Source organism: Natator depressus, chromosome 7 (genome assembly GCF_965152275.1).
Source record: "Natator depressus isolate rNatDep1 chromosome 7, rNatDep2.hap1, whole genome shotgun sequence".
NCBI lineage: Eukaryota > Metazoa > Chordata > Testudines > Cheloniidae > Natator > Natator depressus.
In genome coordinates this window covers 87,412,259-87,436,185 of record NC_134240.1, presented here as the reverse complement: position 1 = coordinate 87,436,185, position 23,927 = coordinate 87,412,259, and the positions used below count along the sequence as shown (strand labels likewise).

The following is a 23,927-nucleotide window of genomic DNA, read 5'->3' as shown; positions in this document are numbered from 1 at the left end:
TATTTATATTATTCTATTCTATGCTATTATAACAGTCAAAATGATAAAGTTGAAACAAAATGATTCAATAAGATCAAAATGAAATATTTTGGAATATTCCTTTTTGTGAAAAAACTCAGAGATATATTGACTTTTCATCAAAATTTGGGACAAAGTCAAATTTTGAACTATCAGAATTTACCATAGGACAGAAAATCCATTTTTCATCCAGGTCTACTATTGATACAGTGGTTCCTAAATAGCATCTCTCCTGGCCTTGTCCACATAGTTCACTGGATTTACAGATAACTTGAAATGAATAAAACAAGAAGGGAATATGGCTAACATACTGGTGGAGGAGTCCTGATCCAGGGCCCATGGACTGTGACCTAAGGAATTGATCAAGATTTGAGCTATGGCTGTGCAGGAGGCAAAGAAAATAATTGTAACATCCCTCATAGATAAAGCTAAGATTTTGTCATGGTTGTCTTTCGTAAAAATCACAGACAGGTCACAGGGAATAAACAAAAAATCGTGGAAGCCCATGACTCCTCCCTGGGTCCAGCACCCACTCCTGCTGGGACTCTGGCATCCCCCTCACCATCCACAGTGGCTGAGAGAGCTGCTGCCCTCCCCCCCACCATGCACGGCGGCTCAAAGGGATTGCGGCTGGGAGCTGCGGGGTCCACCCTGATGCCCCTGTTGGCTGGGAGCTTCAGGTACCCTGGCAGCAACTGGGAGCTGCAGAAGCCCCCTGCAGTAACTGGGAGTTGCTGGGGCCCTGCCAGCTGACATCTCCAGCCCTGCCGCCCCAGGGATGAAGCAGAAATGTCATAGAGGTCTCTGGAAGTCACGGATTCTGTGATATTCATGACCTTCATGATATAATATTAGCCTTACTGTCACGTTATTGACTTGAACTGGGACCATATAGAACATGGTTGCAACCAAGGTCCTGTAGTGGCACCAAATCTTGTATAAAGGGGATCAAATAAGACAGGATATGGTTTGCTGGTTATGGTTATGTGTGCTATCATTTTTGTAGTTAAAGTTATGAATATTGGCTCTATACTGTCTGTATTTCAAATTTACGCTATGCTACTGGGTGACACCCCAGACAAGCTGGTGTCCGCCTAGCCTGCTTGATGGCCCATTAAGGACCATCAGTTATACAACTGACCCACTGAGAGAAGGCAGACACGCCTTGTGATTCAGCAAGGTATGCAGGGACACGCCTATGGACAGAACTCTGAGGTTTTTCCAGGCCATGTGATGGACAGCTTGTCTTTGGGACAAAGAAAGAAAGACCACATGGCAAGAGAATATAAAAAGCTGCTGCAGCTCCTCCATCTTGTCTTCAATCCTGCTTCATACCTCTGGAGGAACTTTGCTAAACTGAAGCTTTGAACCAAGGACTGAAAGACCCATCCCAGCTGTGGATGTTCTTCAGAGACTTGATTTGAACTTGCAGTTTATTCTATCACTGCTGCAAGCCTGAACCAAGAACTTTGCCATTACTGTATGGAATTGATTCCATTTAACCAGTTCTAGCTCTCATCTATATCTTTTTCCTTTTATGAATAAACCTTTAGATTTTAGACTCTAAAGGATTGCCAACAGCATGATTTGTAGGTAAGACCTGATTTGTATATTGACCTGGGTCTGTGGCTTGGTCCTTTGGGATCAGGAGAACCTTTTTTCTTTTACTGGGGTATTGGTTTTCATAACCATTCGTCCCCATAACAAGTGGCACTGGTGGTGATACTGGGAAACTGGAGTGTCTAAGGGAATTGCTTGTGTGACTTGTGGTTAGCCAATGGGGAAAAACCAAAGTCCTCTGTCTGTCTGGTTTGGTTCGTCTTGGTGTGCATAGAAACCCCAGCCTTGGGCTGTAACTGTCCTGCTTTAAGCAATTTGTCCTGAATTGGCACTCTCTGTTGGGTCCCACCAGAACCAGCATTGTTACACCTTCATGACATAATCTTAGCCTTACTCATAGCATATACAAGTCATACACAGTGGAACTGCTCCCAGTGGTGGATAATTTGGTTAATGTGAGATGACTAATTGTAAATCGAGTAGAAATTTTACATGTGAAGAATTTGCAGGTTACTTTGAGGATACCGTCTCTTGAATTGAGACAATTTGCTGAGTCCCTTAAGTGACAGGGAATTCCTGAGGGGACAAAATGGAGCCATCGCTGTTCAAGTTTCACCCAGCGTTGCTCACTGAGCTCCTTGAAATACTGTGTGTGCTTCATTGTATCCATATTCCTCCTAACCTTCTAATGAAACTGCCAAACTTTGCAAGTTACAATAACATCCTTTGTAATGTGAACACCTGAACCACACACCTCACTAATGTCCTTAATACCAAATACACAGAATACCAAAGAGATACCTGATGACAACAAAGCTTCAAGCAATATCGACCTCAGCTGGAAATCTTAGAACACTAAAATAATTAAAGTTTCAGAATACCATCTTAGTAGAATTTTCAAAATGACTTGAAAACAAATGATGGGGGTGTGAGCCATCAGGATTAATTCCTCCTCAAATCACTGGATGTCTGATTACGGCTAGAATGTGCATAGTCTTACTCCCCCAGGGCAGAGAACAGACACTGACCAGCCATTGTGTTCCCAGGCACACAAACTGGAGAAATCCATCATGGACAGCAGTATTAGTCTCCACCTGTCCTGACTGTGCTCCTTCAGTTGAGCATGAGGACTAGCCAGCCCGTCCTCCAGACAGATTAATGAGCTAAACTGTGTTATGTTAGGACCACCCAGTTGGCTGGCCAGCCTGATTGTCTTAAGAAGCCAGCAGGACTGTTTTTAAGCTCAGCAGCAGCTGCAATTACTCATACCCCTGCCTTGTTTCCAGCCTTGCCATCCAGCTTGTCCTGTTCCAGTCCACTCCAGCCTTGCTTCCTCCTGCCTCTGACTCCAACCCTGGGCTCAACACCTGGGTCCTGACTCCATCTCTGATCCTTGACTCCAGTCCCTGGCTCCCGACTCCTGCTCCAACCACTAGCCCCATTTGGGACACCACCAAAGAAAGCTATAGGGGAAATAAGAGGGTGGGGCTATTGCCCTAATCCCCATCCACAATGGCTACCAGAGTTAGGCCGGCAAAGGGAAATGCACACTGACCTCTGTGAAAGGGCATAGCAAAAGCTGCTAAGATCTATGCTCCCCTATGTTAGTGGAGGCATTGCACCTGGCTAAGGCACAATGGGTCTGAGAATGGCTGCCCGTATTTAGCACCTCTTCAGCCTTTCCATGCAACCTCAAATCTTTCCCTGATGTTGTAAGATCCCTAGGAGACAAGACTGTGTCTTTCTCTGTGTTCTGTATAGAGTTCAACACAGAAATGACATTAATGAAATAATACATAGTAATAATAAATAAATATTGATACTATTAACCTGAATTTTTATAGTACTCTCTTTACAGATCTTAAACATACAATGGGCCAGATCCTCAGCTGGTATAAATTATCCTAACTCAATTAACTTCAAAGGAGCTAGACTGATTAACATCAATTTTCCATTTTGTGTCTGGATTTTTTGCAAAGGGATAACACAGTCAGTACATATTAAATATGACTTATATAAGTATAGCCTTAGTATTTCAGCGCTTCTCAGTGTTAAAAAAACCTATGTACTGTATTTAACTATAACTGACTTATGTGGAACTCTGTCAAAATATTAGCATTAGCTTTTAATGTGCATTGCAAACACTCTCTCAGAACACCACTCCTTGAGCATTTGGAGTGTTTCTTCTTCTCCTTAATATTCTAAACATTAACAATCAAAATTAAACCCTTCTGACAGAATATCTTTGGCTTTTGTTGTCTTCAGTGTATCATTTGGTCACCAGTGTTCATGAACCTCCTTGATTACACAAATAGATATTACCCATCAGAAAAGATAACAAGTCAAAAATGTGCACAGTTCTGTCAATCAAGAGCTTCACCAGGGAACAGTGATAAGAAACCAGTGGCAGAAATAAACTTTATCCCCAGATCAACCAAGCTCAGTTCAAATACTACATTTCCAAAAAGGGCTATTGATGAACTGTGCTGTTTTGTTGAACACTAGTATGTCACATAGATTGGAAACTCACAATGACTGCAAATCAAGGAAATGACAAGCTTGCAAAGTTGTGTTTTGTTTTCTTTTTAAGCCACAGAGCTGTTCCAAATGCAGGCAGTCATGGGTTTGCTTCCTGCCTATTCTTTTTATCATCTGTGCCATGAAGCCGGATAACTTCCCATCAAAAAGAAGCTGTATCGTTGATTTGTCAGCCCTGGGAAAAATCATTTGAAATGCAGCCTATGTCCATGATGACAAAGGACAGGCTGGGATAAAAAATTTATGCAAGCTACTGCTGTGCGAGACTCATAATAATCTCCTTCGTTGCTCAGAGGTTTAGGTCACATATGAGGGTTAAAGATTTTTCCCTCTTGGGTGAAGTGTATTAACAAAATCATTTGCTTACCGGAGGATCCTGATCTTCAGCTGAAACTGTAGCGATAACAGTGCCCTTGATTGCATCGGGAGCAACCAGTCCCCTGTAGAGAACTTTGCTAAATACTGGGGAGTAATCATTCATATCCTGCAAAATATAATTAAGAGTTTAGTTCTCAAGTTGAAACTAGACTATGGACCTATCCACAATTGTTTTTTCAAACTATACCCATTCACTCCCTTCCCATTAGAGAACCCATTTGCCACTGTCAGCCTTTCCATACTCTCAATTCTATTACTATCACACAAGCCTGGCACCCAAGAGGAAGATGCCAAATTTTCAATATAATATTATTGTGTGAGGGATCAACGTAAAGTAATTCTACTTCAGAAAACAGTCTGTCACCCAAGTAAATAAAGCTTCCAGGGACTGCAGAGATTCTTATGACATTTCAAGCAATGTCCCACAATGTGTCTTTGTTAATTTTCTAAACTGGATGAGCTTGCTCTTTCTGAAAGTGTTTTTTACACTATATGTGACAGAATGACAAGAAAATACAGGACCAGCTTACTATAAATACTTTATGAGAGCCTAAATTACGATTTTCATAGTGACCTATGTATCGTGAAGGAAAAATTTATGTTAGACTCTTTGGGTTTTTTTTTTTTTTTTGAAGCAAAGGTACATTATATTGAGGAAGGCAGTAAAAAGAAAATAAAAATATAAAACAAAGTTCAACCATGCTCAGCTGAAGGACCATTAATAACTGCCCTATCAGAAGCCAAATACATTTCAAAGCTTCTCTCCAGCAATTCTGTAATTTGTTAATAGGAACAATCATTTACCTTGATTGTGTGATTTATCCTGAAATATGTACTACATAAACAACACAATCAGGATCAAGGCCCACTAAATTTAATTAAAAAAAAATTAAATAAAGCTAAACAAGTGCAACTTTAAACCACCGTTTTTATTTTTCATTTAACTTCTGTTTTCTGCTTTAAATCTGTTTTCATAATTTGAATGTATTAGTAACAGCTTTATACATTTTTACACTTGCAGAGAAAACAGATGAGTTAAACTCATTAAAAAATACATGTGCAACTTTTTAAATGACCAGAATCAAAGAGGGAGAGCATGGAGATGAGCACATTGTCCCAAATGCATAGGAAAAATGCCAACGTGTGAAGGACATGGTTTTAATTAGTCTGCAACTTTATTAACTCGTTTCGGAATTAATGGCAATAACTTGTACAGTGCAGCTCATCATTCCCTCCTCACTCATTTCCAGCTACTTGTGGAAGGTGGCCATCAGTCCCCCCACAAATCCACTACCCTCCCCTCACATAAGGGCTCAGGGGCTGAAAAAAGGGGATTGTTAGTAGCTTTGGTCCTATTCCCCAGCTGCTTTAGGGGATGCCTTCCCCCAGAGTGCACTTCCAGTTCCAGTTTTTCAGGGAGCCAGACCCCTATAGAACAAATACCTGCACTGGACACCTGTCACTAGTTTGGCTGCCACTCCCCACTGCCCACCAGGTTCCCAAATACTTAATAATTCCCTCCCAAACCAAAAATATATCTGCTCCTTGATCGGGGAGCTGTACTCCATCATCCCTGAATAACGTAGGCACCAATTTATGAAAATTTTGGTGTGCAATTATCAACTTCCCTCTCCTGATGCTAAATTCAGCTTTGTAAACCTACAGAGGCCTGATGGAATCCCACCACACTGTCCACTGTAGTATTTCAAACCAGTTTACAGTCTGCCCAAGGAAAAGGTCCCGGATCTGCCCTAAATCTCTCTGTGCCTTGATGATTAAGTCCTCCTGCCCGTTTCAAAATTCCAAATAATTTTCACCCTGGTGTACAGTAATCATTTCATGCTCCTCTTACCAAGACAACTCAGGTGTGCCTCAGCACCAAAGGCCCAGCTGCAAACCTCTAGGGGAACTGGCTGCCCACCTATGGGCCCATAGCTCCAAACATTGACTCTTCCCTTGCTCCTCATATAACACCCCATCATCCATATCAACTCAGAGTAGCCTCAATGATGAGGCCCAGCTGTGAACTTCCAGGGGGAACTGGCCACCTGCCTGTGGGCCAAATGCGAAATACATCTCTATTGGCAGGTCAGGGCATAAATAGATATATAAAGTCTCCCTGCTGGTCCACATGGGGCCAAATGCCCAATGGGGTCGGGAAGGAATTTTCCTCCAGGGCAGATTGGAAGAGGCCCTGGAGGTTTTTCGCCTTCCTCTGTAGCATGGGGCACGGGTCACTTGCTGGAGGATTCTCTGCTCCTTGAAGTCTTTAAACCACGATTTGAGGATTTCAACAGCTCAGACATAGGTGAGAGGTTTTTCGCAGGAGTGGGTGGGTAAGATTCTGTGGCCTGCGTTGTGCAGAAGGTGGGACTAGATGATCATAATGGTCCCTTCTGACCTTAATATCTATGAAAAAACCCCGTTAAGATCTAGAACAGAATAAAAAGATGGTTCCTGCCCCAAACATGGGGAAAAGATGCTGGATTCAGCTAGAGAAGTGATCTGATCGCATATACAGGTGGAGGCACCAAAACAGTCAGAGAGTCTAAATTAAAACTAACCCAAGTACAGATTTAGGTACCGGCTATTATGTGCTCCATAGAAATTTTATAGTTCAGGTTTAAGACTGTCTATACCAGTGGAGCTCAACTTCCATAGTAGGATTGCTGCTGGAACAACCCTCCTATTTAGCAATAAGGGAAGGGCAGGTCATGACCTTGTGACCATCTGCCTCCCACCCCAGATGAGGACTCCCAGTATCAATCATGCTGGAGAAAAATCCAAGTAACAATGGAGATCATATGCATGTCCTGGGGATATACCCACGTTGCAAAGGTCCAGGAAAATAATGGCTAAACAAATCTTAAATACAACTCTTTTAATTTTATCTAAATTTTGCCTCCTATTGTTAGGAAAAGGGCATGAGGGGTGGGTATAGTAGGTCAGGGAAGGCTCTGCCTTCCCTGGCTGCAGCGGTTGCAGCCACACTGGGCTGGTGATGCTGTGGCCCCGGGCCTGCCGGCATGACTGGGGCTGCTCTGGCCGGGGCTTGGATCAGTCGGGTGGCTGGAGCTACTCCGGACAGGGCTTGGGTCGGTCGGCTGGCTGGGGTCAGCCTGGGGCTCCTCTGGCGGTGACGGTGGGGGGAGGGGGGCAGAAGAGTGGCTTGGGGTTCCAGCCAGCCAGGGGCTTCTCTGGCCACAGGGGGGTGGGGGGCTGGGGGCTCCATCTGCGGTGAGCAGGGCCTCGTGCGGAAGGGGTGGGGTCGTGGCGCTAGCCTCCCCAAAGGCAGGGGTGGTGGGGTCTACCCGTCACACATGGAACAGGGAACTGACATTTTCAAAATGTAAAAAAAAAAACAAAAAAAAACCCCACCCACATCCCACCCAACATCAACAACGCTGCACTGATTTATCAATAAGTTTAAATATCCAAACACAGAAAAGTCTATTAATCCATTAGATGCATAAGTATTAGCTATTAGATGTGTAAGTAAATATAGCATTTGCATTGAGGAAATGTTAATGATACTATGAAAATCTTGGTCAAAGTTTTCAAAAAATAGGATCCTCCAGTTAAGCTCCTTAACCTCTACATTCTTAACGACTTCAGTGGGAGCCGCTGGGTGTTCAGCAATTTTGAAAACCAGCCTACTTATTTGAGAGGCTAGATCAGGATGTAAAAACCTTGTTTGAGGTCCTGTTTTTGAAAGACTTCATCTTTTAATTTTCATATTTGACATCATTAGATTTAAACTTTCAATCTTAACATAATAGTAACGTAGGTTTGGGTAGGGTTTTTTATTAATAATTATTATTATCTATTTATAATTATATGGCTTTAACTTTGCCTCAAATTATTTAAGTTAAGGACAAACTGTAGTTTTAAAAGTTAATGCTTCTGTACTGTCATTGGCTTGGGAGAGGTATGATGCCATGTTTGGGAGAGAGACATATACACACACAGAAAGCAAAACAAAGAGGAAACACTTTCTATGGATTTGGAGTCAAGGCTCTTGGACACTTACACAGACCTGCAAATCACCTCCCTAAGGGCAGGATTTATCTGAAACTGCACATATTTTCCTTTGTGCTCGCAGGGTAGTTCTGATGCCAATAATACATTTTCTTTTAAGTGGAAAAATGTCAGAAGGGACAGATTTTTCATGCCAAAACAGTTCTGGATTTGTACTTCACTTTGGTGATTTTTAAAAATCATCTCCTGAAGGGTTCTAACTGCAATAATTATTAAATAATACAATACAGCAAAAAGTCTTTTGCAATTTTTCCTTTCCTGGTTTTATTTGTTACTCCTTTTCTTTCACTGTCTTTAACCTACACAGTTTACTTAATGTTCTCAGTGTTTGCTGGCAAACAATCACATTCATGGACAACGCAAACCGAAGAAGCATGAAATAAGTGAATGTAAACTCCTACTTCACAAAGAGATTAAGACAGTCATCCACTGCATGCAAACAAAGCTGACTTCTGCATTCATTGTGTATTTGACTCTTGATTAGTGAATATGAATGAGACTACACATGCCAATGGGGATGAGAAGGTCTAAACTATATGTAAAGTATCTCTTTAAAGAAAGAAAAGTACAACTTTTTCAATACTTTGAAAGGAACCTTCATCATGAGCTCTCCAATGAAATTAAATCTACTACTTGCATTTATAAAGGTTTAAGTACAGGATGGCCAAACGGGCCTCTCACACATAGTTAAATAACTTTTTCTCATATTGGGATTGCAATTCAAATCCCCCTCTATCTGATTAGATAGATCGGTGGTTAAATATTTTTTTAAAAAAACTCAGATCAGTCTGATGGCATTTTCACTAATAGTGATGCTACTTGAATAGATCTTGTGATTTTTCCAAAATCTGCTCATATTTGTTCCATGGTGGTCTCTCAGCTACAACCCTGGAATCTCACAATACCACCGTACTGGAAATCTGAGGAAAAAGTTGTTTTAATTCCAGTGAGCATCCAAGCTTTTTTGTGCTTATCTGAACCTACTGAGGTTCTTTTGTTGCTATTTGGAGTCATGTCCCAACTATTCAAGTCTGAGCAATGTTATTTATGGATCTGGTTATGGATTACAGTAACCATTTCCTGTCCATATTTCTTTAATTGTTGTGGTGAATATATTAAACCTTATCCTCTGTTACCCTATTCCTGTGCTTCGTGTAGGAACTGTAGAAGGGAGCTTTAGACCACCTTTGCAATATCCTTATTCCTGGTCTGGACTTTGGTGCAAGTTAGAGTAACTCCATGGCAGCACCTCTGTGGGTATATTGTCCAGCAGACATTTCTACTTCTTTAATGACCCCTTTACACTGAATTGCAACAAGGGGGCCATAGAGCAGAAGAAAACTGGATCCATTGTATATTTGAAAGAATATATTTGACATGTTTCAGAGTAGCAGCCGTGTTAGTCTGTATTCGCAAAAAGAAAAAGGAGTACTTGTGGCACCTTAGAGACTAACAAATTTATTTGAGCAGAAGCTTTCATGAGCTACAGCTCACTTCATCGGATGCATTCAGTGGAAAATACAGCGGGGAGATTTATATACATAGAGAACATGAAACAATGGGTGTTACCATACACACTGTAACCAGAGTGATCACTTAAGGTGAGCTATTACCAGAAGCAGAGCGGGGGGGGGGGGCGGGCGGGAGCGGGGCGGGAGGAGCACCTTTTGTAGTGATAATCAAGGTGGGCCATTTCCAGCGGTTGACAAGAAAGTCTGAGGAACAGTGGGGGGTGGGGGGGGGGGAAATAGTTTTACTTTGTGTAATGACCCGTCCATTCCCAGTCTTTATTCAAGCCTAAGTTAATTGTATCCAGTTTGCAAATTAATTCCAATTCAGCAGTCTCTCGTTGGAGTCTGTTCTTGAAGTTTTTTTGTTGAAGTATTGCCACTTTTAGGTCTGTAATCGAGTGATCAGAGAGATTGAAGTGTTCTCCGACTGGTTTTTGAATGTTTGAATGTTTTGAGCGTCTGATTTGGGTCCATTTATTCTTTTACGTAGAGACTGTCCAGTTTGACCAATGTACATGGCAGAGGGGCATTGCTGACACATGATGGCATATATCACATTGGTAGATGTGCAGGTGAATGAGCCTCTGATAGTGTGGCTGATGTGATTAGGCCCTATGATGGTGTCCCCTGAATAGATAGGTGGACGCAGCTGGCAACGGGCTTTGTTGCAAGGATAGGTTCCTAGGTTAGTGGTTCTGTTGTGTGGTTGCTGGTGAGTATTTGCTTCAGGTTGGGGGGCTGTCTGTAAGCAAGGACTGGCCTGTCTCCCAAGATCTGTGAGAGTGACATAGAGGCATAGACATTTCGGTGTCCCCCACTCCTGCTCCCTCTTTGAAACTTACCAGAGACATAGACGAGAGACAAGTAAACCATTTCCCATAAAATAAAACCAAACCCAAACCATCTCCCAAATCAAACCCAGCCCGATTATTTTTTTAATTCAGCAGGTGAAAGTTCAGCTTTCAACCTTATTTTACATTTTCACATGCATCTGCACGTTCACATTTCACCAATACCAGAAGCAGGGGTGCCAAAGTGTCAAGAAAACTGCTTTCCCAGTGTATCTGGCTCTAGACGCCCGCAGGACTGCAAACCTCATTAGCTTAGAAAGTGCATCCTTGCAAAATTCACAGCCTTAATTAGTTTGAATAAGAACTTGGCACATCTGCCTCCACAGTAAATCTCTTATATTTTGGAGGACCACCTGCTACGAATTTGGATTATATCTGGATTGCATTGTAGTTGATGAAATCCAGAACAGAATTCCACAGTGGTCGTTGTTCAGAAGTTCTTGTCTTTGAAAATACCAGTAAAATAATTTATAGTCTTGTTTCTTTCAAAGACCATCAGCAGATGAGTCAGAGCAGACCCTGAAACAAAGTGAGTCCAGACTCTTGACTGAATAAACTTATTCCTTCAGTAGATACTTTACAATACACTGCCATATATAGCTGTTACTGACTCCTGTAGGTGCATTCCTCATGCTACAAAATTCTGAGATTTTGCCCAACCCTTTAAGTAGTACAGATTTTAACCATTCTTTTTGGTGACCCTATGTGATTGTTATATTTAGTCCCTCAGAGAGCAAAGGTTAATCCCCAGACTTCTCATAAAACTTGCCTATGTGACATATTTGATTGTTAGTTGAATATATATCACTTTTTTTTTTGTGGTTAACAGAGATTCTGGACGAGGGAGGATGAGCAGGAGGTCAGCAGCTTAACTGAACAGCACTAGCCCATGCACCAGCTCAGGTGAGTCATCCCCTTCTCTCAGGTCCAGAGGGATGGGGTACTCTTAAAAGAGCCAATACTCTAGTCCAGAAAAATACCCCCTTCCTCCTACCTTTGAGATTGCGGGCAGTGCGGAATGCTGCGAACAAGTATAGCTGAATGTAAAATGTTAAGGGTTAAAAGAGAACTAGCAGCATAGGCCCTGAGTAATACATATCCAGCTGGCTTCTAAAACATGGCATGCTGGCTGGCATGGTAGCTCATCCTCTTTACCTAGTGCTCTGTGGAGCGGTAGGCATAGATTTTACCCTGCTGTTTGTGTCGGTTAGAGAGTAGGGAGGAAAAGACACTCCCTATACTGTGTTCGGCTCCACACAAACACATCAACTGCTCCTTTGCAGCACAGGGAAGGATTCTACCCTTTCACTGGAAGACGGGCTTTGTTTCAGAGGCCTAATAATCTTTTGGGTATATTTATGGAATATTTAAGGTAAGCTACACACGTAAGAGAAGCCTTTTTTTTAGTTTGGAAAATCATATCTGGATCTGTCAACCATAATAACAATGTTGCTTTAAAACATCTCTATTGTTTTCAAATAATACATGACAAGTTCAGCATTCTCTGAAAGTTTTTGTCATCTTCTGTATGTTCTTATGTGTCCTTAGTGACTGAAAATCAGAGACTTAAAATAGAAATGTCAGAAAGAGAAATCCTGTTTAAGGATGATACAGAACAACCACTGCTATGGGAAATGATAAGGAAACCATATTTATATATTTATTTTTCTAAGGTATTTGAATCAGTATCAAACAAATATGCATATAAAGTCAATAGTAAGGCAGAGGGACTTTGTCCTAAAACTGCCTTTCCACCAAGACAAACTTTACACAAGAACTTTTCCTAGTAAATCTCACATGTTTGTGCTGAATAAAATGTCCTCTCCCACTTGGCATCAAGATATTTTGGTGATTTATGGACAGATAAGAAAAAGGGTTATCCCTCTCCCCCACACTTTTCAGCAGCCAAATCTGCCTGCTCATTTTACATTAGACACAAGGCTTCCAGTTTGGGGTTTAGGTTAAAATAAAAAATAATTGATAGCCACATAAAAATCACTATAGTGTTTCTTATCATTCAGCATAATTGACAGTGTGTACTCAAGAAAGGTCCAGCAGTGGAACAATGGGTGTGAGAGTATGTGTACTTTTCTTTAAATTTGTGGCACAAATCAAGGCAGTAAGTAGTTGGCAGAAGTTCTAGGCAGAAACTCTTCATGTGAAGGAGAGAGAGAGAAGCAGCTTTAGTGATAATACTGTTTTTCTTATTCTAATAAGGTTCCTTTTCAGAAGAAACTGACTCTTTACAGCAATTTATTATTTTCACAGTTTCTTTGTCTGTATTGACAGTGATGTATCGTAAAACTTCAGTCTCTCCCTACATTATAACTTGGTATAGTTAATACTATTTGTCCTTTGCATTTATAAACACTAAAAAGCATCAATGATGTTGTAAAAGAAAAAGCACTGGTTTTTTTATTATTATTATTATTATTATTTCTGGTGAAAAATGTCAATATGTTTAATGCAGTCTGCCTCTGATTTTTGTTTAAACATGGGAGTTGAGCATAGTCTTCATTTCTAACACTGCAAATCTGGGCCAAAGACTAGGTGCTTAACTTACACTCTTGACTCCAGATTTAGGCACATAAATGAAGTGGCCTGATTTTCAAAAGGGCTGAGCATGCAGAAGCTCTCAAGGAATCATGGCTTCAAGGGACCATGAGCCAGGTAGGGATAGCTGGAATGAAGCATACTCCAGACACACCCCACAACTGCCCCAGCATGCCCCTTCACCAGGGGCCGTGGGGAAGGAGGTGAAAGAGCTGTTTATGAAATTACTTACCTTAAAATAATGGTGGTTCTTCAAGATGTGTTGTCCAGATGTATTCCACTTGTGGTGTGCATGCACCCAAGATCAGAATCTTTTGGCCAGCTGTGCATGCACTCTGAATGTCCTTTTGTTCCTACCGGTGAGACTTGTTGGTGGATACACCAATTCCTAAACCAAATATCCTGCTAGTACAGGAGGTATGAACAAACTCTTACTCATTTGTTTATATAAAACATAGCTGTCATGTTGTCTGTCATAATTTGAATTGCAAGTCCTTGAATCATTGGGAGGAAGATGGTTCAGGCTCAATGAACTGCCCTGAGTTCTAGTAGGCTTATGTGCAACATCTTTTCCTTGTGGGTCCATCAGCACTGAACTTGATGGCAGTTTAGATAAGCTCCCCAATCATATGAGGGATGCATCAATCACAAGGAGTTTGGTGGGAAGAACAAACCAACCTTGCACACATGACTGGAATTGTTCCACCAATTTACGAAGGGAAGGACGTTGAGGAGAACAAGCACTGACTTGATATGGTGTCCATTTGGTACATACACCAACTTCAGACAGACTTGCATACAACATAAGTGAAGTTTAGCATGCTGCATAACAAATCTACATGAGGCCATGTGCCTGGGGAGAGTCACTGAGGTATGTGACTGATTCTGTAGCTTGTTAATGAGGCTTGTCATAGATTTGAGGAAGGTAAACTTGAGGCAGTTAAGCTCTGGCTGTGCGGGAGTCTATCACCAGAAAAACTCCTAAGGTGCATAATCCTTCTACAAAGGTTTTTCATATTGACCCATTTAATGGCTATGTGTGAATAAGGTGGGCAAAGCAAGTTATAGGATTCTTCACAAATATTGCACAACAGAAGTAAAATCAAAGCATAATAAAGAAACAAGGTTTTCTCCTTATCATAGCTCCATTTTATGTTTGGTTTCTTGTTTTGTTTCACATTGCTTGCATTTGGCAGAATATGAAAGGAGCAGGAAAGGACATGTATTTCCCATAGTTTCTCTGGGCAAAGGGTAAAAAATTATGCTCAGAGTGCAGTACAGGAGAAAGTTCATATACTCTTATTTAGCATAATTTATAGTAGCTACCCTTGGAACTATTCCACATAACAAAAATGAGAACTGATCCACGGATTTCTTGAAGCCATCTCAATTGCTAACCCAGCTGTCATCTCAGCTCTAGCATGATCTGTTAGCCCTCCCCCCCAATCAATCCCTTAAAGCCATAAAGTCATGTTTACAAGGATTAAAAGAGTCTTTTCTATAAACCACTCTCTAAAAACTAATATTGACATTGCTGGAAAGAAAAGAGAAAATGCTAAACACAATGGTAAGTAAACCAGGACAATCATCTTGGAGTGGGGATGAGGAGAACGGAAGCACTGGAGAGAAAGAGCACTAAAACTGAAAATCAGTTTAAAAAAAAAGATGGAAAAAGGTAAGTAAAATACACTAATGGTCAATAAGGTACTCATAGACAGCTGGTGGTCAATTGAGGGGAAGAAAAAGACTAGTGCAGGATAGAAATATTTGAGTTAGGGGATACCAGAAGAAAATGAGTCTGAAAACCTAACTGTATTTCCAGAGATATTAATGAATATTTTAACAAGGGTGACGCCAAGACACCCTTTATGTCTGCCTCCAACATAACTTCAGCAATATAAATGGATAATATTTAGATAGGTAGAATAACCTCCTCTTTCCCCTCCCTCAAACTGGGGGAAGTAAATAATTAGAATTCAAAGTATTAGATCTCCATCCTGGGCTGCATCTAAACTGTCCTCAGCACAACTGAGTGAGGTGCGGGTTAAAGATAGTTATAAGGCCAGCCATCTTTGCAGCTCCTGGATCCTGTAGCAACTGGGGATTGGATTAGTCCCTGTCATAAATTAGAGCAGCCCCAGAGTTTCCCCAATTTATTCCTGGCATCCTAAGGGGCTGTTTCAATAACTAGAGATCCAAGGCTTAAGGTAGCACAAAAAGCCATCTCTCTCTTCCCTCTTATAGCTATACCCCATGTGCTAGTGATTGGGAGGGAGGATGCCAGCCCCATGGCATCTTGGGAGAGGTAAGGGATGATAAAGGGGGTGTTCTTGGTCTTCTAGTTAAGCCAGCATTACAGCTGCTTTCCATTACTAGATGGATGCAAAGCAGCCATAGTGGGGAATGGAGTCTGGCCATAGATATATATTCCCTTTTTCCTCCCTACCCCAGGAAACCAGTGATATAGTTCATGACTGTAAACATGTTTTTTCTTTACTGCTAAGATGTAAAATACCCTGAACTCTTTTGTGTTCTGTTGCTAACCAAAGAGAATTTGATCTAGCATGTTTTGCTACAACATTTATTAATTTTTAAGGATTTAATACAAACAACAGTGACTCAAGATGACACTTCGGTAATAACATAAAGCTCCTTTGTAAAAGTGCTATTTTAACCAACAAGAACAACTATGCTATTCGACTTGCACACACCAAAACCATTTGGCATTTGCCCCTCAATCCAGAAGATACTCCTGTGAAATCAGATTAAAGGTGCTGTGTGATAAAAATCAGTATTAGCCTTCCCTCCCCAACACTACACAAAAGCAAACACCATTTCCAGTAATCACAATTTTTTAGCTTATTGAAACATGATTACCCATTATTTTAAAAGAAAGTTTATAAATCTTAATTTTTATACCATGACTGTCACCACAGTATTTCAGTTTCAGGCTTTGTATTATCTGACTTATTACCAAAAAGCACTGATTATTTTTGAAAGTAGCTGCAATAAAAGGCAGTAAAATCTGGTGTCAATAAATCTAATAAATAATTCAAAAGGGAGGAATTCCTGTAAATAAAATACAACAATCATTAAGGGTTCTATTGATTTAGCTAGACTGTTAAATGAATTGCACGGTTGAGAAGTCTTTTGCTATGGTTGACATTTTCAGAGCTGTCTACCTGGGAAGTCTATATCAAATGCGGTTCTGCAAGGATCTCCTTTTTATTGCAAAGAAAAAGTACTTGTCCCAATGTAATTAAAAGGCTACGAAGTTGTGCTTTACTCTTCTGGGTCTGATCTGCTGGCAATATTGTTTGTTAAGCTAAGTAGGAATGGCTTTGGAAATATTATACACTCATGGTTTTTAAAGGATGAAATCAAAATTTTAAAAAAGAGCTTATAAACATATTTTTAGAGTTTTTCCCTACCACTTTAGGACAGTGTACTAGGAGATTATCTGTTGATATGAAAGTTTCCGGTCAACTATATCAAATGGGAAATCATTGGGGCCTCACTATAAAACAACAAGACTGAACAACAACTGAGCTAGTAAATGTGCATTAGGGATTGTATAAAACTAAAGGGAAGGGTAACCACCCTTCTGTATACAGTGCTATAAAATCCCTACTGGCCAGAGGCAAAACCCTTTCACCTGTAAAGAGTTAAGAAGCTAAGATAACCTCACTGGCACCTGACCCAAAATGGCCAATGAGAGGACAAGATACTTTCAAATCTGGAGGGGAGTGGGACAAAGGCTTTGTCTGTCTGTGTGATGCTTTTGCCAGGAACAGATCAGGAATGCAGACTTACAATACCTGTTAAGTTAGTAAGTAATCTAGCTAGAAATGCATTAGATTTCCTTTTGTTTAATGGCTGGTAAAATAAGCTGTGCTGGATGGAATGTAGATTCCTGTTTTTGTATCTTTTTGTAACTTAAGGTTTTGCCTAGAGGGATTCTCTATGTTTTGAATCTGATTACCCTGTAAAGTATTTACCATCCTGATTTTACAGAGGTGATTCTTTTACCTTTTCTTTAATTAAAATTCTTCTTTTAAGAACCTGATTGCTTTTTCATTGTTCTTAAGATCCAAGGGTTTGGGTCTGTGTTCACCTGTACAAATTGGTGAGGATTCTTATCAAGCCATCCCCAGGAAAGGGGGTGTAGAGCTTGGGGGGATATTTTGGGGGAAGACATCTCCAAGTAGGCTCTTTCCCTGTTCTTTGTTTAAAACGCTTGGCGGTGGCAGCATACTGTTCAAGGACAAGGAAAAGTTTGTACCTTGGGGAAGTTTTTAACCTATGCTGGTAAGAATAAGCTTAGGGGGTCTTTCATGCAGGTCCCCACATCTGTACCCTAGAGTTCAGAGTGGGGAAGGAACCTTGATAGGGATTTAAACTTCTTTCGCAACTTGCCATCTTTTTATCATGCATGAAATAAACAGGAAAATGTGTATTCAAATGCTAGTGAACTCCTTCCACTAACCCCAAAATATATAGAATGCCACAAAAGGTGGGCAGAAGAAAAAGTTGCTTTCACCAAAAAGTCATTTATGTGCCAAATTCTCAAGTCTAAAAAACACTTTTAATTAAAAAAAAACCCTGCATGCATTTAATTTCCTGCCATGATTTTGTTTTATACATCTTTCAGTTCAGGGTATTTGCACATCAACAGAGCTGGTGGCTTGCCATCTCTGTCACATGCAATTGTCTGATAACCCACTACTGTTCAGGTCTATCCTAACTTCCAAATGCCAGTTTGACACATCTCCAGTAATGCTCCTCAGGAACCTTCTTCTGTAGAAAGAGGGCTTTGTTTTTTTATTATGCTTTTGAGATTTTGTGAAATTAATATTTCCCGACATCCTCAAACCAAAGGATGATGTGCCTTAACACTTTATTATACAGAATATTTTTGATCCCCAATCAGCTGTTGCTAAATAAAACACAATGGGAATCCCTTTAGTTGAGAATATAAGATTCACTCTCCACGTCTCCCTAACTGCCTGCTCAAAAATGAATATACTTAAAAGGGAATACTTAAATGAGCAGTTTCCATTAAAATGTGCTTAAGTGGGCAGAAACCATATGGAATGTCAATTTCTGTCATAGGACCTTATTTGACCATTTAATGAGTTGTCACAAATAATAAAGATGACCACCCTTTTTAGGGCATAATTATACATGTGCTTCCAGGGGGGAATAAGGGGAATCTAGGGTGACCTCTTTCTCTCCTCCATGGCCTACTTTTATTGTAGGTCACAGCGCAGGGTGGGGAGAACAGCATTTGGGCACTTGCTACTTCCCCTACTATGCTTTCTGGTGGGCAGTGGGTGGAGCTTGTGAGGATGAAGAAGCTGCATAAGGTTTAGGGCTGACCCAAATTTCTTCCCTCTTGGGCAATGCGGGAGCCAGGGATGAGACTGTGACTCACAATCTCATCCTTGCTCTTCTGTTGAGGCAGAGCAACTATGTGCTGACCATTACTGAGAGCTTCTGGCAAACCCACAATTAAGCCCACGCAATGCAACATTTAATTACGTTAGAACCTCAGAATTACAAATGCCAGAATTATGAACTGACTAGTCAACCACACATTTCATTTGGAACCCGAAGTAAGCAATCAGACAGCAGCAGATGGGGTGGGGGAAAGAAAATACAGTACACGACAGTACTGTGTTAAACAAACTACTAAAAAATAAAGGGAAAGTTCAAAAAAATTGACAAGGTAAGGCACTGAGAAATGCCTAATTAAAACCAAGATATTATTTTGATTTGGCTCTCAATGATGGGATAACCTTATTACTTTTTTCTGTCATGTAAGTGTCTAGCATGTCATGGTACACAGCAATAAGAAGATACAATGGCATATTTTCATTTCCAAATATCTATAAACTTTTGTTGGCAACTGTGTAGGAACAGGATTTTATATTTGTACTTTTAGAATTAATGTATGATTTGATCATCCTGCCAGCCACCCTTTTTGAATAGTAGAAAGGAATGACCCTCTGGGGCACTGGTAGAAACGCATCTGACAGACTGTCAGTGTCTGTACTGATATTAAGGCAGGGTCAGACCAGAACAATCCTTATGACTGATTATGGTCACCCTTTTGTTTTAGGATAAGTTATAATGTCTACTAGGGTTTCCTATATGTATATATTTCTTTGTTTTAAGGTTTAGTAAGTAAGAGACAGGATCTTGTATTGTGTCTATGTTAAGGAGATTAGAGGAATGCTGAAGGCCCGGGCCACAATGTGAAATGTTTTGATTACAAGATTTAGTAAGGTTTAATTTACAATGCCTTTCTTGCTCAACATAAACACTGCTATATACCTTTGAAGGTCTCTGTAAAAGACTGTTTGTGTGAACGAGGAATGCATGCATCAGGAAAAGAGAAGGCGTGAAGGCCATTGCTAAAGTCAGATGGTCAAGGAAGGAGGAGTGAAGAAACTTAACGACACCAGAGAACCATCAACGTGCATCCATAAGTGAGGAAGGGCAGATTGACGACCCTGAGGTGGAGGCTGGCACCCCTAAAGACAAGACAATTGATGAAATCAAAACCAGGACAGGATGACCCTCTGTGAGGTGTTTTGGAATGTTAACATCAAAAGATAACACCAATTAAGGAGTAACTGGTCATAAACTGACACAACAATCCATAGAGAAAAAAAGACTATAAGAACAGGGTGCTTGGCCAGGGGACTTTGGGTTCATCTTGCCACAATTCCAGGAGCATCTTCCCTCTGTGACCAATCTGGCTGGCCACTAGATTGATCCAGACTCTGGACTGGTAAATATAAACATCAACTGGCAGTACTCTGTGTGTGTGTGTGTGTGTGTGTGTGTAACTGAAAAGCATACGCTAACTGCTGTATTCTCAATAAATGTAGCGTATTGCCTTCTTCCCTGAAAAAGATCCCGTGTGCTTCTTATAAGCTTAACAACTGTATGTTTTCCTTCATTTAGCAAGCACAGTTTTCCAAGACTAAAAAGAGGTGAACACCACCACATTGTGCCGGGCCATGAAGAGTACCAATATTTCCATCACAAACATTTCCAAACGGACTACTGTTAACATCTGGAGAAGTCCCTGCTACTGACACAATAACCAGGATCTTCAGCTTTCAAACAAGCTCACTTTAACCTTTTAGCTAGATGAGAAGTATTACTAGCCTAAACCACCAGTCGCTTCACAGTTCTGTGGAGTGGCTTACTGCAGCAATAAAGTATACATTACATAGTACTGCAGAGGACCACATTCTAATCTGAGTTATATCCAGCCTTTCCACTGACCGCAAAGAGGTTAGACAAGTGTAACAGAGCAGAATTTGGCCACAAATCATATGAGCGAGTTAAGAATTATTTAGAGGGCGTTTCTAATGTTTTATTTCCTTTGTAATTCCTGTTTTCATTTTAGTAATCAATTTCTGTATTTGAAACCAATATATATGCTGGCAGAACAATTTATACTACCTTTAGTATATAATGTGCCTTATATGAAATGAGTTATCAGTATTGCTTGCATTGCTTACTGATGCTTATCTTTAAAAATGATTTTCTCAATATTATGCAATAGTACAGTAGCTGAATAGTCAGTAGTCAAGTACACAGAAGCCAAGTGCATTTATAGAAGCCTTTAAGGAAAAATCTGCTATGATATTTATTTATTTCAATTTATACAAAAACTAAGAGTGTCCATCTAAAGCTCTGGGTACGCTTGATGCACCATTCACAATAAACAGACTCCTCTCACTGCTTCAAGAACACAGTACATCAATCTTAGCAAAAATATAAAACCCCCTAAACTCCCCAAGAATTTCAAACTCATCAGAGTCCCTGCTCACCCCCCACATTATCCAACTTCACAAGCCTCCGACTCTTCACAAGCCAGAGAGGCGGAAAAAAGGACTCAGTGACCAAACACTTTCTATTAGGGACCAAGGAAGGGAGTGAATGCCAAAGGCAGAAAGTGCCACCCAATGTTTGCACATTAAGTTTAGTTTCCCATTAGCACCAGAAGAAGTATGCATTTACTGCCCTTGTTTCCTATATGCCAGCAAAACTGTATGTGTGTCTGAAGCAGGGGCCCAATAGCATTAGCAGCCCATAACTCTCTTGCCACCAGAGGCATGTAGCCAACCATCATTGCCCCAAAAATAGTCAGAGCTGGGTGGGAGATGCACTACTTCACATATCTTCCAGCTAACTGTCACTGATAGGTCTTATATGGAATTCAAAGCTGCCTTTTCCTGATGAAACCCCAGGGAAAGGAGGTAGCAGTACAGTTGCTGCTCTTTCCAAGGGGTCAATCTCTCCGCTGTAGCAGTTGTCCCCACGTGTCACCATTGTATGTACAAAATGTGGAATCCTCTCCCCACTGAGTCAATGCCAAAACTTCCATTGATTTCAGCAGGGTCAGAACTTCACCTAAAATCTCTGCTTGTAAGTACAGTACTGTATGAAATGGTCAGAATCATAAAATGGAATAATCATTTCATGCTTTCTATAATGAGACTCTCTGGGAAAGACTCGTTTTACACTTTGGTAAGTGGTTGCTACTTTGCAGGCACTTTTCTAAAAAAGCACAGTTTGATTTGAATAAGCAAAGCCACTCGGACTATACACTGAAGTCTGCATGATAAAACAGCTGGCACTGTTAAATAATTATTAATTCATTTTCAGTACACTTGCATATAAATTTGATTTACAGTAGAAGACATAGGTCTTCTCATTTAGGTCTGATCATTTGAAATTCTGGCATTGCACTGGTGTGTGCCTGTCAGATACCTGAACTTCCTCAGGGCTATATTTTTATTATTAAATGTTTATATAGCACCACAACTGTGCATGGTATTTATGAAATTCCCCCTACTTCCTGTTTCTGGTGAGAGTCAGAAACATCACAAGCACTCTCTGGCTTATAGTTTTTCCTTATACATCAATATGAAGTATAAGTGTAATACCTATAGAAATTCCTTTACTGAAATTAGCTGTTTAGTGGTATCTCTTTAGGATACACATCTTTAAGAACATCTTTAAGATGTTCCCATTTTAGGTTCAGGAATGACATCAATCATCCTGCAGTACAATTCAGAACTTGTAGCAAAACTTCCAAGGATCATTTAAATTCTTCTCTAAAATCTTTGGGCATGTTTCATGATTGTATTATTCCAGTTCTACAGTGATGTGATTTAACTGAAGAAAATGGAGTTACTTCAGTATAAAACTAGAGTAATGCAATGGTGAATCTGGCCCTTAGTTGAAAATCATGTCTAGCTGTTAAAGAAGTGTCTGAAAATCAGTTTTATGTTTACGTATTAGCTATGTTAACTCATCTGCACGGCTTGGGGTTAGAGGATTTATGTGGTGAGGCAGGGAAACTATATAGGGTGAATAACTTTAGTTCAATGGGATTCAGGACCTTTGTAAAATACCAGTGCTATCATGATGGTGCCCCAAACTAATAAGTAGAACTGAGAGTTTGGAATTTGTCTTTAAACAGCAAGAATTGCTTAATTTCACATTGACTTTGGAGAGGTTGTGCATAATAGGGATTTCTATTGGAGCTAAATGTTCCAGTTTTTCAACTATGTTTGATGTTCAGTGATCCATATATTTTATGTTAATATAAATGTGTTGCTAAAGTAATTGAAATGGTTTCTACTCTCATTCACACTTGTTTTGCACAAGTGTAATTCCAAGGATTTCAAGGAGCCACTTTATACCTCTTTAATGAGAGGAAAATCAGGACCATTTAAACTTATGTTTAACGTAAATATGTAAGCAGAGGAGTAATTCCTGTGTGAAAACAATTGGAAAAAAAGGCCACTGAGAATAACACTTGCATGTGTACAATGTAGCAAACACAACGATTTTGATTATAACTTTATAGTTTCCATTGCTACTATGCCAATTATATTTGTGAAAAGAAAATAAATATGCAAGAAGAAATAAATCGGTAGACATAGTGGAAATATGGAGACGAGACAAAATATCCAACAGTGCAAAATGTTTTGCAATTTTTTCTTTAAATTGGTCTGAATCATGAGGCTTTGTACACCACCAAAACCAACACACATTACAATAATTCTTCAGTAACTCTACGCAATTTCCCCCCTGCACAGATATAAAGCATTAAAATATGTGAATTGCAGCTAGCTAAAACTTGTTATTTATACCAGATCGTCTGTTGTTTTGGACACCCCAAACCTATGCCTAGAAATGCTATTTACAAATATTTAACAGAGTCATTAGGCTCTGGGAAGAAAATTATCCTTTGGAAGTATGAGAAAGAACAAAAAATAAAAAATGTGTTTCAATAAATTGTTACTTCAGAAACTTAGAAACCATAGCTCCATTAGCACAAGATACTGAAATGACTCCGGAGAAGGGGTGAAAACCATCAACTCCTAATTAAGTCAAACAGGACGTGCAAAAGGGGCTCACTACCTTGTAGGCAGGACAGTATAGTTAG

The 23,927-nt window shown here is 40.2% G+C and overlaps 1 protein-coding gene across 1 annotated transcript in view; it reads right to left on the bottom strand.

Moving 5' to 3' along the window:
- Positions 1–23,927, bottom strand: part of PCDH15 (protocadherin related 15) — a 1,310,198-nt gene that overhangs the window by 185,927 nt on the left and 1,100,344 nt on the right. Inside the window, exon 23 of the mRNA XM_074958998.1 lies at positions 4,484–4,600. Within this exon, the coding sequence (XP_074815099.1) occupies positions 4,484–4,600 (117 nt within the window). The remainder of the gene's footprint in view (positions 1–4,483; positions 4,601–23,927) is intronic.